The following is a 16,115-nucleotide window of genomic DNA, read 5'->3' on the forward strand; positions in this document are numbered from 1 at the left end:
AGTCTGATGGCCTTGAGATAGAAGCTGTTTTTCAGTCTCTCGGTCCCAGCTTTGATGCACCTGTACTGACCTCGCCTTTCTTGATGATAGCGGGGTGAACAGGCAGTGGCTCGGGTGGTAGATGTCCTTGATGATCTTTATGGCCTTCCTGTAACATCGGGTGGTGTAGGTGTCCTGGAGGGCAGGTAGTTTGCCCCCGATGATGCGTTGTGCAGACCTCACTACCCTCTGGAGAGCCTTACGGTTGAGGGCGGAGCAGTTGCCGTACCAGGCGGTGATACAGCCCGCCAGGATGCTCTCGATTGTGCATCTGTAGAAGTTTGTGAGTGCTTTTGGTGACAAGCCGAATTTCTTCAGCCTCCTGAGGTTGAAGAGGCGCTGCTGCGCCTTCTTCACGATGCTGTCTGTGTGAGTGGACCAATTCAGTTTGTCTGTGATGTGTATGCCGAGGAACTTAAAACTTGCTACTCTCTCCACTACTGTTCCATCGATGTGGATAGGGGGTGTTCCCTCTGCTGTTTCCTGAAGTCCACAATCATCTCCTTAGTTTTGTTGACGTTGAGTGTGAGGTTATTTTCCTGACACCACACTCCGAGGGCCCTCACCTCCTCCCTGTAGGCCGTCTCGTCGTTGTTGGTAATCAAGCCTACCACTGTTGTGTCGTCCGCAAACTTGATGATTGAGTTGGAGGCGTGCGTGGCCACGCAGTCGTGGGTGAACAGGGAGTACAGGAGAGGGCTCAGAACGCACCCTTGTGGGGCCCCAGTGTTGAGGATCAGCGGGGAGGAGATGTTGTTACCTACCCTCACCACCTGGGGGCGGCCCGTCAGGAAGTCCAGTACCCAGTTGCACAGGGCGGGGTCGAGACCCAGGGTCTCGAGCTTGATGACGAGCTTGGAGGGTACTATGGTGTTGAATGCCGAGCTGTCGTCGATGAACAGCATTCTCACAGGTATTCCTCTTGTTCAGATGGGTTAGGGCAGTGTGCAGTGTGGTTGAGATTGCATCGTCTGTGGACCTATTTGAGCGGTAAGCAAATTGGAGTGGGTCTAGGGTGTCAGGTAGGGTGGAGGTGATATGGTCCTTGACTAGTCTCTCAAAGCACTTCATGATGACGGAAGTGAGTGCTACGGGGCAGTAGTCGTTTAGCTCAGTTACCTTAGCTTTCTTGGGAACAGGAATGATGGTGGCCCTCTTGAAGCATGTGGGAACAGCAGACTGGTATAGGGATTGATTGAATATGTCCGTAAACACACCAGCCAGCTGAAGAGTAGTGTGTGAGTCAGATGGGACTCTGCCAAACATAGGTTTATCAAGCCAAGGAGGAGGGGAGAAACAACCCAAGACAAACGACCACAGACAGCGCCGACCGACACTGTGAAATCCTTTAACCCCTTCAGATTGACTCTCAGGCTGTGCCCCATTCTCTTCCCAAAGGGTACAGAAGTGCGCACTTGCACATTGCCCGTCGTAAATTGAACAGCGTTGTTGTGGTATAAGCTCTGTCTGTAGGTCAATGAAGTCCCCACCATGAATCCATGACAGAAAGTGTGTACAAGTCCATTCTTTAGGAGCAGGGTAGAGAACCGAGGCATAATCCATGTCTAACCAACCATGTTGTGTTCCTATAGGGGGAGACTGTGTCTAACCAACCATGTTGTGTTCCTATAGGGGGAGACCGTGTCTAACAACCATGTTGTGTTCCTATAGGGGGAGACTGTGTCTAACCAACCATGTTGTGTTCCTATAGGGGGAGACTGTGTCTAACCAACCATGTTGTGTTCCTATAGGGGGAGACCGTGTCTAACTAACCATGTTGTGTTCCTATAGGGGGAGACTGTGTCTAACCAACCATGTTGTGTTCCTATAGGGGGAGACCGTGTCTAATTAACCATGTTGTGTTCCTATAGGGGGAGACTGTGCCTATCCAACCATGTTGTGTTCCTATAGGGGGAGACTGCCTAACCAACCATGTTGTGTTCCTATAGGGGGAGACTGTGCCTAACCAACCATGTTGTGTTCCTATAGGGGGAGACTGTGCCTAACCAACCATGTTGTGTTCCTATAGGGGGAGACTGTGCCTAACCAACCATGTTGTGTTCCTATAGGGGGAGACTGTGCCACTCTGCTGAAGAACATTGGGGCGCTGCCCGTGGAACTCACCAAAATGTACTTTGCAGAGACCGTGCTGGCACTGGAGTACCTACACAACTATGGCATCGTGCACCGAGACCTCAAGCCTGACAAGTGAGTGGGCTGCACTGCCACCCTGACAATCCCCTGGTGGATTGGAGGTTTTAAGTTGCTTTCACACTCTACAATATTCACCATAAATGTAATTTCTTAGGAACATTTGGGACATCCTCTAACAATATTAAGCAAAAATGTGTGTACTGTGAAAGGTTCTAGGAATACAGGCTCCTATAGCTCCTACAGGCTCCTATTGGTCATACATACCAGTGGAGGCTGGTGGGAGGAGATATAGGAGAACGGGCTCATTGTAATGGCTGGAATGGAATAATGGCTGTTCCTGGGGTTTGCTCTGCAGTTGATATATAACAGCCCATGTGTTGTTCCTGTTTCCACCAGTCTTCTGATCACCTCTATGGGCCACATCAAGCTGACCGACTTTGGCCTGTCTAAGATGGGTCTAATGAGCCTCACCACCAACCTGTACGAGGGACACATCGAGAAGGACGCACGCGAGTTCCTGGACAAACAGGTAGATCGATTGATTGGTCAGTCAATCAATTAGTCAGTTAGTCAGTCATGATCAGTCAGTCACTCAGCTAATCAAACAAACAATTAATCATATTGTGAGAGGTAGTATACAGCCAACTTCTCAATGAAGAGCCAATCACATACAGTATGTTAGAAACTCTGTAGATAGTCTACAGTCATGACAGTACCGTGAGTGAGTTGAATTCAGGATCCCTTGACTTGCCTCATGCGTCAACGGATAGAGAATCTCAAAATAACTTTGCAAAAACGCATAATTTGCCAAGCAATAGGAATACACACAGTCACTAATAATGTTTACCATACAGACTGAATCATCATAATTTCTCTAAATAAATACAATTCTGGTCCCTATTTATTTTGCAATTACAGTTTATTGTTTACGCAGGTTTTGAATTTAACTCCCCATATTAATAAATGATGCCAGCGGTAGGGCATCTCGCCTGGTTAAACCATACTGAATGCTGTGTTGTTTCACATAGAGGTAGAAAGAGGACTCTAGATGGATATAACCTGCTTTAGCATGGACATTGCATGGACACTTGATGTATTTGATACCATTCCACCTATTCTGTTCCAGTCATTACCGCGTGCCTGTCCTCTCCAATTAAGGTGCCACCAACCTCCTGTTTTCATTCTTATTACCCTAGTAATTATGACACACCACTCACTATTGTCATTGGTTGCACTAATTGCAGTGTATGTTTACATAACCTGGTTCAAGCATTCATGACATGACCATGAAGAAGGTCCAGTGATGCTGAAACATTGGTGGTTTACCCAATAAATTACTGGGAGCTTGTATGTAGAGTGTGAAAATCTCTTTATTACATTTTTTCAGCCTACAATTACTCTCCGTTAGTCAGTGGCTCTACCAACTTGTTTGGTGTGTACACCGGCTCATGCTTTTTAATGGGTTCTAATGAATACATCATCTGCAGATGCAATATTTGAAGATCCTTTCACGTTGTGGTCTGTGTAGACTCTTGATTAGAGGGCATTGGTTATTCACTTAGCTATAATGAACTAGGCCCCTGCTGCCTCAACAGTGTACAGCAACAGTACCAATTCGAATTAGAATTCTGATTATCAGCATTATACAATCTGGGTCCTTGATTAGTGATTACTGTACAGTACTTCTGTCAGAGACAGATGGAAGAATGTTCAAGCTCTTGGGCTTGCAGATGGCTAAGCAGGCCAGACCTGGGTCCAAATAGTATTTGTTGTTGTCTTTCATTTTTATTGAGCCTGCCTGGAGTGCCAAATGGGCAGGTGTTGCACTTTTGGGACTACTCCATTGCATCTGGTACATGTAGTTGAGAGGAAAATAGAGGCAAGGAGCGTGACCGAGACTTCTGATTGGTGGATCTCTCCCTGTCCCAGGTGTGTGGCACCCCAGAGTACATAGCCCCGGAGGTGATCCTGAGACAGGGCTATGGGAAGCCGGTGGACTGGTGGGCCATGGGCATCATCCTCTATGAGTTCTTAGTGGGCTGTGTGCCCTTCTTTGGAGACACGCCTGAGGAGCTCTTTGGACAGGTCATCACAGGTGAGTCTGCCATCAATCAATCAATCAGTCAAAGGGTCTTTGGACAGGTCATCACAGGTGAGTCTGCCATCAATCAATCAGTCAAAAGGTCTTTGGACAGGTCATCACAGGTGAGTCTGCCATCAATCAATCAGTCAAAAGGTCTTTGAACAGGTCATTACAGGTGCTTAAGACATGAGGGCTGGCCTTTCCCTTGTGTCTGCACCTGTTGTCTTTTTGAATCCCCCCCAGTGCCTCTTGTTCTGTTCTGTATGTCAGGAGTTTTCAAAGCTCTCCTCGGGGACCCCCAGACAATTCACAAGTTGAATCAGGTGTGCTAGCTCTGGAATTGATCAAATGAATGGCTGGGGGTCCCCGAGGAGAGGTTTAAAAACCACTGCTGTAGGTGACTGTTGACTCCAAGGCCTCTGTCTGTGTATTAACTTGTACCTGACTCAATGTTGGTCCGGTTCCAAAGCCTTGCTGTTCATTCTCTCTGTACCTGGCTCTGTTGTCTCTCTCAGATGACATAGTGTGGCCTGATGGAGATGAGGTCCTGCCAGCTGATGCCCAGGGACTGATATCAACCCTGCTACAGACCAATCCACTGATGAGGCTGGGTACAGGTACTACAACAGGGCTTCTCAAACTTGTTCTGCACACGACAAAAGGCCCTTAGTTGACACTAAAAGTTTAGCTTGTATTATATACCCATTTGAAGATTTTCTCAGGTGACCTAATTTCAACTTGGTCCCTCCCGACACCTAGTTTCTGAACCAATGTGCTAGAATTTAAGAATGTTGCTCCTGTTTCTGCTGTAGTCTACTGTTATAATCTTACCAAACACAACTTTGTTTGTCAAGGCAATGCATTGTTAAACACAGATTTTACTACAGACCCTGGTTCATTCCCAGGCTGTGCCACCGCTGGCCGTAGCCGGTAGTCCAATAGGACTGCACACAATTGGCCCAGCGTCGTCCAGGTTAGGGGAGGGTTTGGGGGTGCTTTACTTGGCTCATCGTGCTGTAGCACCTCCTTGTGGCAGGCCGGGTGCCTGTAGGCTGACCCTGGTCGCCAGTTGATTGGTGCGGCTGGCTTCCCGGGTTAAGCTGGCGGGTGTTAAGGAGCGCGGTTAGGCAGGTCATGTTTCGGAGATCACATGACTCCACCTTCACCTCTCCCAAGTCCATTGGGGAGTTGCAGCGATGAGACAAGATCGAAAAGGGGGGTACAGCAGGCTACTCTCCCTAGGTCTCTGATATGAGTCAGAAAATATTCCTGCTTACTGTGTGTAATGAATCATGCCATAATTATTCACATTTTAACCTTTGTTTATGTATTACTCCAACTACCATGACCCATAGCCATATGCTCTTCCGAGGCCTACATTCTCAGAGCTGATCTTGTTGTTGTTATTATACCTCCGTGCCCCCAGGGGGAGCGTTTGAGGTGAAGCAGCACTCGTTCTTCTCTGACCTGGACTGGAACAGTCTACTGAGACAGAAGGCAGAGTTCATACCTCACCTGGAGTCAGAAGAGGACACCAGCTACTTCGACAGTGAGTGCCGTTGCCTGTGTATTTAATGCCAATACAGCACACTGGCTGCATTTACACAGGCAGCCCAATTCTGATACTTTGCCCAATTGGCCAAAAACTTATCTGATTTATCAAAATACATATAATTGGAAAAAGATCAGAATTGGGCTCCATGTGTAAAGCAAATGAGTCTTTGATCTTTGATACGGGTTATCTCATGGTAAAACTCAGCCAAGCTAGAGAGTGGTTCTCCCAAAGCGTTGCAGCGACTTTGAGAAGTGTAAGCAGAGGAGAGAGAACGCCAAGGCTAGGGACATTAAATTATTTATGAAAACTAAGACTCTCTCTCTCGCTCTCTCTCTTTCTCACAATCTCTCTCTTTTTTTGCCATCTCTCTCTCTCTGTCTCTCTCTGTTTCCCTCTCTCTTCTGCTGTCCTCCCTCAGCCCGTTCAGATCGTTATCACCACATCAATGCGTACGATGAGGATGACACCAATGATGATGATGAGCCTGTTGAGATCAGACAGTTCTCCTCCTGCTCCCCTCGCTTCAGCAAGGTACACACACACACACACACACTCACACACACTTATGGTTGGGGAGTAACTGATTACATTACAAAACACTAACAGATTAAAGATACTTTTGACAAACTAGATGATTACTTCTTGGATTACTTTTAAAGTAGTACGACTTCACCTTGAGCAAATTAGAGTTAAGTTCAAGGGCCAGCAACCGATTTCTCACCTTGTCGGCTCTTCGAACCAGTGATCTTTCAGTTACCGGCAAACACTCTAACCGTTAGGCTACCTCCCACTCTAGATAACTAGTAACTGTAGCGGATTACATTTAAAAAGGAACCTACCCAACCCTGCACACACACACGTGCCACACACACTCCTCTGGCTGCCCTCGCTTCAGCAAGGTCATTTTCTCTCTTCATCTCCCCTTACTTAACGGTGTCTTCTAGCTATCCCATCTCATTTTTCATCCTGGCTCTCTCTCTCTCCCTCACTCTCTCTTTATCCCTCCTCTTTTTGTCCACCTCATAGTTTGAATCCCTATTACCCTGTCATTCTGTCGTTATACCATCTTTCCTTCTATATTATCTCTCTCTCTCTGCTGCCCTCCTTTTGTCCTTCACCTGTCCCTTCCTCCTCCTCTCTGTTCTCCTGTATGGGTAGGGACTAATGAAGGGTCTCTTGTGGGAATGAGTAGGGCTGTTTGTGTGTGTGTGTGTGGGGGGGGGTGAAGGGTCTCTTGTATAAATGGAGAGGGCTAAGGGCTCTATTACAGTAGCAGTACATTGGTGGAGAGACCTGATTAGAGTCTAGAACACTGACTGCTGGTCTCAAAGCATACACACGGACCCATGTACACACACGCACACACACACACAGAGCACAAGTGGTGATGCAGGTGGCTGCATCACCACTTGGTACGGCAACTGCAAGGCACCCGACCACAAGGTGCTACAGAGGGTGGTGAGTACTAGGGCCGAGCTCCCTGCCATGCAGGATCTATATAATAGGCGGTGTCAGAGGAAGGCCCAATAAATTGTCAGACTCCAGCCACCCAAGTCATAGACTGTTCTCTCTGCCACCAGCACAAGCGGTACCGAGGCACCAAGTCAGGAACCAACAGGACCCTGAACAGCTTCTACCCCCAAGTCATAAGACTGCTAAACAAGCCTGCTAAATGGCTACCCGGAATACCTGCATTGACCATCTCTTGCACTGAGTCTATGCACACACACTGGACTCTACACACAGACTCACAGATATTTACACCAGTGGCGGTCGGTGCCATTTAAGATGAGGCATGGCCTTATTTATTTTACAGCATATTGGATGACTGTCCTTCATATTCCATTCAACGAGCTCAATGTAACATCGATAGGTTTCGGATACTACATGATACATTTTCTTTATACCTATCATGAGGTTGCTACAACCTAGCCTATGAATGAAAGTTCACAACGTAGGTGCACAGGTCGAGAGAAAAATGTGAGTAGTCAAGTTGACAGACAGTGACACATTCAATACCGCCTTGCTCACTCTTGCCTGCATCTAGCTTATTTAGAGTGTAATCGTTAGTCCAACAGTTGCAAACAAGAGTTTCTATTGAATCAAATCAAATCAAATCAAATTTTATTTGTCACATACACATGGTTAGCAGATGTTAATGCGAGTGTAGCGAAATGCTTGTGCTTCTAGTTCCGACAATGCAGTAATAACCAACAAGTAATCTAACTAACAATTCCTAAACTACTGTCTTATACACAGTGTAAGGGGATAAAGAATATGTACATAAGGATATATGAATGAGAGATGGTACAGAGCAGCATAGGCAAGATACAGTAGATGGTATCGAGTACAGTATATACATATGAGATGAGTATGTAAACAAAGTGGCATAGTTAAAGTGGCTAGTGATACATGTATTATATAAGGATGCAGTCGATGATATAGAGTACAGTATATACGTATGCATGTGAGATGAATAATGTAGGGTAAGTAACATTATATAAGGTAGCATTGTTTAATGTGGCTAGTGATATATTTACATCATTTCCCATCAATTCCCATTATTAAAGTGGCTGGAGTTGAGTCCGTGTCAGTGTGTTGGCAGCAGCCACTCAATGTTAGTGGTGGCTGTTTAACAGTCTGATGGCCTTGAGATAGAAGCTGTTTTTCAGTCTCTCGGTCCCAGCTTTGATGCACCTGTACTGACCTTGCCTTCTGGATGATAGCGGGGTGAACAGGCAGTGGCTCGGGTGGTTGATGTCCTTGATGATCTTTATGGCCTTCCTGTAACATCGGGTGGTGTAAGTGTCCTGGAGGGCAGGTAGTTTGCCCCCGGTGATGCGTTGTGCAGACCTCACTACCCTCTGGAGAGCCTTACAGTTGAGGGCGGAGCAGTTGCCGTACCAGGCTGTGATACAGCCCGCCAGGATGCTCTCGATTGTGCATCTGTAGAAGTTTGTGAGTGCTTTTGGTGACAAGCCGAATTTCTTCAGCCTCCTGAGGTTGAAGAGGCGCTGCTGCGCCTTCTTCACGATGCTGTCTGTGTGAGTGGACCAATTCAGTTTGTCTGTGATGTGTATGCCGAGGAACTTAAAACTTGCTATCCTCTCCACTACTGTTCCATCGATGTGGATAGGGGGGTGTTCCCTCTGCTGTTCCCTGAAGTCCACAATCATCTCCTTAGTTTTGTTGACGTTGAGTGTGAGGTTATTTTCCTGACACCACACTCCGAGGGCCCTCACCTCCTCCCCGTAGGCCGTCTCGTCGTTGTTGGTAATCAAGCCTACCACTGTTGTGTCGTCCGCAAACTTGATGATTGAGTTGGAGGCGTGCGTGACCACGCAGTCGTGGGTGAACAGGGAGTACAGGAGAGGGCTCAGAACACACCCTTGTGGGGCCCCAGTGTTGAGGATCAGCGGGGAGGAGATGTTGTTACCTACCCTCACCACCTGGGGGCGGCCCGTCAGGAAGTCCAGTACCCAGTTGCACAGGGCGGGGTTGAGACCCAGGGTCTCGAGCTTGATGACGAGCTTGGAGGGTACTATGGTGTTGAATGCCGAGCTGTAGTCGATGAACAGCATTCTCACATAGGTATTCCTCTTATCCAAATGGGTTAGGGCAGTGTGCAGTGTGGTTGAGATTGCATCGTCTGTGGACCTATTTGGGCGGTAAGCAAATTGGAGTGGGTCTAGGGTGTCAGGTAGGGTGGAGGTGATATGGTCCTTGACTAGTCTCTCAAAGCACTTCATGATGACGGAAGTGAGTGCTACGGGGCGGTAGTCGTTTAGCTCAGTTACCTTAGCTTTCTTGGGAACAGGAACAATGGTGGCCCTCTTGAAGCATGTGGGAACAGCAGACTGGTATAGGGATTGATTGAATATGTCCGTAAACACACCAGCCAGCTGGTCTGCGCATGCTCTGAGGGCGCGGCTGGGGATGTCGTCTGGGCCTGCAACCTTGCGAGGGTTAACACGTTTAAATGTTTTACTCACCTCGGCTGCAGTGAAGGAGAGACCGCATGTTTCCGTTGCAGGCCGTGTCAGTGGCACTGTATTGTCCTCAAAGCGGGCAAAAAAGTTATTTAGTCTGCCTGGGAGCAAGACATCCTGGTCCGTGACTGGGCTGGATTTCTTCCTGTAGTCCGTGATTGACTGTAGACCCTGCCACATGCCTCTTGTGTCTGAGCCGTTGAATTGAGATTCTACTTTGTCTCTGTACTGACGCTTAGCTTGTTTGATAGCCTTGCGGAGGGAATAGCTGCACTGTTTGTACTCGGTCATGTTACCAGACACCTTGCCCTGATTAAAAGCAGTGGTTCGCGCTTTCAGTTTCACGCGAATGCTGCCATCAATCCACGGTTTCTGGTTAGGGAATGTTTTAATCGTTGCTATGGGAACGACATCTTCAACGCACGTTCTAATGAACTCGCACACAGAATCAGCGTATTCGTCAATGTTGTTATCTGACGCAATACGAAACATGTCCCAGTCCACGTGATGGAAGCAGTCTTGGAGTGTGGAGTCAGCTTGGTCGGACCAGCGTTGGACAGACCTCAGCGTGGGAGCTTCTTGTTTTAGTTTTTGTCTGTAGGCAGGTATCAGCAAAATGGAGTCGTGGTCAGCTTTTCCGAAAGGGGGGCGCGGCAGGGCCTTATATGCTTCGCGGAAGTTAGAGTAACAGTGATCCAAGGTTTTTCCACCCCTATTTGCGCAATCGATATGCTGATAAAATTTAGGGAGTCTTGTTTTCAGATTAGCCTTGTTAAAATCCCCAGCAACAATGAATGCAGCCTCCGGATAAATGGTTTCCAGTTTGCAAAGAGTTAAATAAAGTTTGTTCAGAGCCATCGATGTGTCTGCTTGGGGGGGATATATACGGCTGTGATTATAATCGAAGAGAATTCTCTTGGTAGATAATGCGGTCTACATTTGATTGTGAGGAATTCTAAATCAGGTGAACAGAAGGATTTGAGTTCCTGTATGTTTCTTTCATCACACCATGTCTCGTTAGCCATAAGGCATACGCCCCCACCCCTCTTCTTACCAGAAAGGTGTTTGTTTCTGTCGGCGCGATGCGTGGAGAAACCCGTTGGCTGCACCGCTTCGGATAGCGTCTCTCCAGTGAGCCATGTTTCCGTGAAGCACAGAACATTACAGTCTCTGATGTCCCTCTGGAATGCTACCCTTGCTCGGATTTCATCAACCTTGTTGTCAAGAGACTGGACATTGGCAAGAAGAATGCTAGGGAGTGGTGCACGGTGTGCCCGTCTCCGGAGTCTGACCAGAAGACCGCCTCGTTTCCCTCTTTTTTGGAGTCGTTTTTTTGGGTCGCTGCATGTGATCCATTCCGTTGTCCTGTTTGTAAGGCAGAACACAGGATCCGCGTCGCGAAAAACATATTCTTGGTCGTACTGATGGTGAGTTGACGCTGATCTTATATACAGTAGTTCTTCTCGACTGTATGTAATGAAACCTAAGATGACCTGGGGTACTAATGTAAGAAATAACACGTAAAAAAAACAACAAACTGCATAGTTTCCTAGGAACATGAAGCGAGGCGGCCATCTCTGTCGGCGCCGGAAGCAAATAAAGGTATGTTTATTCCCGTTTCGTTCTGTTGAAGAAAGGTTTTTCAACAGAATCGGCAGAATTAATACACCCCTGATCACACGCAAACACAGTTCACTTTCATAGCAGCCACATACAAACAGCATGATCACTTTACTCGTTAATTCCTTCTAGCAACTACGCACTCTCCTCCTCTCAGCTTTTCCCTTCGCTTGTGGACAATATTGCATAACACATCAGCTGTCTGTGATCAGGTGAAAAACCTTTCAAGCCAAACCTTAATATCATAAGCACTGACTGCTACCTGACTGCTACACAGCCTACATCTTTGTCACCATATTAGCTAACATCATAGTCAACATAGCTACTAGAACTAACGCGTTACTATAAACCTGCTACAATCATACAGCACAGTGTATAGTCAGCAAGCATTTAGCAGTTACACCAGTGGGCCCTGGTGGCAATAAATTCATATAACAAAAAGCTTACCTTCCAGTGTTCCAGTGTTGGCTAGCCATAGCCAGCAAGCTAACATAGCATCCCTTTCTGTTTGAGCCAGGTTTTTGAGTAGGTTAAACTATCTTGCTGTTGAACCATTGTCTTTCTCTCTCTTTGAGTGAACTACTCACCACATTTTATGCACCGAAGTGCTAGATAGCTGTAGCTTCTGCTTTCAGTACTAGATTCGTTCTCTGATCCTCTGATTGGGTGCACACCATGTCAGTTCATGCTGCAAGAACTCTGATAGGTTGTAGGATATCCTCCGTATGTTGTCATAATTACTGTGTAAGTCTATGGAAGGGGGTGAGAACCATGAGCCTTCTAGGTTTTGTATTGAAGTCAATGTACCCAGAGGAGGACGGAAACTAGCTGTCCTCCGGCTACATCATGGTGCTATCCTAAGAGTGCTGTTGAGGCTACTGTAGAACTTTATTGCAGAACAGTGTATTTTAATCAATTATTTGGTGACTTAAATATATATTTAGTATAACTTTATCTAAAAGGGATACATTTTTAAATGCTTCACTATTTTAATTTTTCAGAAATTCACTGAGGAGGATGGTCCTTCCCCTCCTCTGCAGAGCCTCCACTGACTTAAACTGACACCCCACCACACACATACACACACACTACTACATACACTCACACACTCATAAGATGCACACACATGCGTACTGACGCCACACACACACACGTTTACACACGTATGCGCGCACACACACACACACACACACACACACACACACACACACACACACACACACACACACACAAGCTGCTGCTACAGTCTATTATCTATCCTGTTGCCTAGTCACTTTACCCCTCCCTATATGTACATAGCTACCTCAGTTACCTTGTATTCCTGCACATCGACTCGCTGCTGCTACTCCCTCACTTTACTCCCTGTACATATTATTTTGACTCATTATTGTTATTCGTTATTCACTGTGTATTTATTACTCATGTCACTATTTACATTTGTTATATTATTTTGTATCTTTACCTTGAACTGCATTGTTGGAAAAAGACCCGTAAGTAAGCATTTCCCTGTTAGTCTACAACTGTAGTAAAATGTGATTTGATTTATTACAGTAGTTTAGATTTAGAAGCCAATGTACATATCACAGTACAGCTCATGTTATGGCCACTGCTTCAGTTACCATGGTGCTGAATACTCTTTAGCCTTGTTTTAAAGCACTGTTCTTGTTGTTAAGCTGGTCTCCCACACACACCAGCATACTCAAAGCTCATTTACGAGACCTTGCCGTGTGTGTGTGCGAGTGTGTGTGTGTCTGTGTGCGTGTTGTATGTATTAGCTGAAGCGCCCACCTACGTATGTATTAAATGTAAAGTAGTTGACTCTAGCCTATCCTTATTTAAATGCAGTTGTTTTAAGTTAATTAGCTCCGCAATCTTTCTATCTACAGTATGTAACTGACTATCATGTTCTATGTTTGACTTAAGGCTAAGGGTAGTGATGATGAGTGTTTTAACAAACTTGCTTCCTTTCTTTATGTTCAGGCCATGTATTCATAAAGTGTTTCAGAGTAGGATCAGCAGTGTGGACTTTCTCTCCATGGCCCCTCTGCAGGTGTACAGCAGCATGGAGCACCTGTCCCAGTTGGAGCAGAAGGCCCCCTCAGTGACTCGACGGGAACACAAGGGCTCCCGGGAGGACAACAGGGGGAAGAGAGAGAGTCTGGGAAGCTTCCCTATCAGGGACAAGAGCTGGAGAACCGGTTCACCTGAGATGTGAGTTTAGTGGGGAGGGAGGGAGGGAGGGAGGGAGGGAGGGAGGAGGGAGGGAGGGAGGGAGGGAGGGAGGGAGGGAGGGAGGGAGGGAGAGAGGGGGAGAGGAGGGGGAGAGAGAGAGGGGGAGAGAGAGAGGGGGAGAGAGAGAGGGGGAGAGAGAGAGAGAGAGGGAGAGAGGGAGAGAGAGAGAGAGAGAGAGAGAGAGAGAGAGAGAGAGAGAGAGAGAGAGATGGGGGGGGGATTTCATGTCTGAGTTTCATAAACAGGTTGGTTTATAGAATTGAGATCCACTGTCTATAATTGACTCTAGTGAGTGTGATTGTGTGAACTCTCATGCTGAGCTCCTGTATTGGGGAAGTGTCAGAACCTAAGGCGGTGGTAGCAGCCATTAAATCATCCAAACAGAGAGATGTTAACACTAACTTTAAGGGGGTATACATAGGCATTCATGAAATGTATACAAGTCATGACACCTTTATACCAACATTCACAACACATTGATTCAACATCAGTTTAAATATGTTTTCAAAATAAAAGTCCCTTAGCATTGGGAATAATAGCCTCTTCTCTTCTCCTGGCCCCTCAAAGGAAGCGTCTGTCCGGTTCTGAGTCCCTCTACATGGACGGTGACTCCAGCCCTCCCCTCGGGGCCCGGCGCCGTTTCTCCGCCCTCATGGACACGCATCGCTTCGCCTCACAGCAGGAGGACAACCCAGACCCCTGACACGCCAGCCCCCTGTCAAGGCCAGGGGGACTTCACTGGAGGTGGCCTCCGTTCCCTCCACACCCCCCTCCACCCCCAGCACCACCCCTGACCCAAAGGAGGAACATGTAGGAGGTGAGAGAGAGAGAGAGAGAGAGAGAGAGAGAGCAGAGAGAGAGAGAGAGAGAGAGATTTTACGGGGTGGTAGAGGTTTGTTTCACTTGTATTGTCACCGGACAAACTTGTGATTTTATCAGGTGAGGGGACAATTGAAGTCAGTAGAAAGTGATGATGTGTATAGATTGTAAGTAAGCCAAGAGAGGACATTAGCTAAGCTCCAACAATATACTTGAGACTGGAGAGTAATATTTTTTACCGCCAACAGAGAAACCACCAAGCCCAGGTGAGACTCTGGGAGCCACGCCCACTCCATCCACTACTCCTGGACCTACATCAGCCAGTAGGGAGCTGGGGGCAGGACCTGTGTATGACCCCCTGGGCCCCCGGGCCACGAATGACCTGGTCCTCCGCAGGGCGAGACACCAGCAGATGTCTGGAGACACAGGGGAGAAGAGGAACTCACGGCCTGGCAACAAGGTTATCAAGTCAGCCTCGGCCACAGCCCTGTCTGTCATCATACCTGCAGGTAACTATGCTGAATTGTTATGTGTTGTTTCTGGCTTGAGTAGCTTTATATGTATTTTAATAATCAAATACATTTAATCAGGAAGTCAATTCATCACTATGGCCTCCTGACACTAGAGGGTGCTGTGAGCTGGGATGTTACTCTAATGCTGAGTTTACACAGCATACTTCAAACCACATGATGAAATAGTACACTGTAATATGTGTATCCATATGCCTAAAACTTTTCTTACTCTTTTTCTTACCCACAATCACTTTCATTTCACTTTCCATTCTCTCCCAATTTTCTCTCCCAATTTGTCATTCCTTCATCTTTCCCCTTTCCATTACTCCTCTCCATAACATTCTCCCCCCCACCACAGTAGACCAGTACGTCCACAGTCACAGCTCCCCCTTGGCCAGCCCCATGTCCCCTCGCTCCCTGTCTTCCAACCCCTCCTCCCGGGACTCGTCACCCAGCCGTGACTACTGTCCGGCCCCTGCCGTCAGCGTGCTGCGCTCTCCCATCACCATCCACCGCTCAGGGAAGAAGTACGGATTTACCCTCAGGGCGATACGGGTCTACATGGGAGATACGGATGTTTACAGTGTCCATCACATCATCTGGGTGAGGAGAGGGGGAGGGGTGGATTAATTCATTAATTAACTTGAAAGGTATACACTATCCTATTTATTGATTGACAATGTATCCTCGTCCAATGGCAGCACGTGGAGGATGGAGGCCCCGCCCAGGAAGCAGGACTGTGTGCTGGTGACCTCATCACCCATGTGAATGGGGAGTCTGTCCACGGATTGGTCCACACGGAAGTGGTGGAACTCATTCTAAAGGTATGATGGAAGAAGAGACTGAGTTCTACAATAGACTTTGTTGATATGCGTAGGTTTGCTTAACATCCATGCTCATTGTTGGTCTCTTAAGCTATGAGTAAGGGTGTTATTCGTCAATGTAGATGTGAAGGAGGTCGTTCTGTGACCATGCTCATGTGATGAGTAACTTTCCTGCATACAAGCGTTGGCTCCCTGAGCTAGTGCCCAGGCTTTAGCTCAGCAGGCTAACCTAGACTTGTGGCATGCAGAAAACCTGTGATCAAACCCCAGTCAGTCACATAGACATAA

General features: G+C 47.2%; 1 protein-coding gene across 1 annotated transcript in view; it reads left to right on the forward strand.

Moving 5' to 3' along the window:
- Window positions 1–16,115, forward strand: part of LOC135535446 (microtubule-associated serine/threonine-protein kinase 1-like) — a 74,106-nt gene that overhangs the window by 50,053 nt on the left and 7,938 nt on the right. The window contains 12 exon segments of the mRNA XM_064962084.1: window positions 2,109–2,247; window positions 2,590–2,722; window positions 4,123–4,288; window positions 4,792–4,893; window positions 5,703–5,825; window positions 6,250–6,362; window positions 13,491–13,651; window positions 14,240–14,367; window positions 14,370–14,489; window positions 14,740–15,000; window positions 15,362–15,606; window positions 15,705–15,827. Of these exon segments, the coding sequence (XP_064818156.1) occupies window positions 2,109–2,247; window positions 2,590–2,722; window positions 4,123–4,288; window positions 4,792–4,893; window positions 5,703–5,825; window positions 6,250–6,362; window positions 13,491–13,651; window positions 14,240–14,367; window positions 14,370–14,489; window positions 14,740–15,000; window positions 15,362–15,606; window positions 15,705–15,827 (1,814 nt within the window).

Source organism: Oncorhynchus masou, chromosome 5, assembly GCF_036934945.1.
Source record: "Oncorhynchus masou masou isolate Uvic2021 chromosome 5, UVic_Omas_1.1, whole genome shotgun sequence".
Taxonomy (NCBI): Eukaryota; Metazoa; Chordata; class Actinopteri; order Salmoniformes; family Salmonidae; genus Oncorhynchus; species Oncorhynchus masou.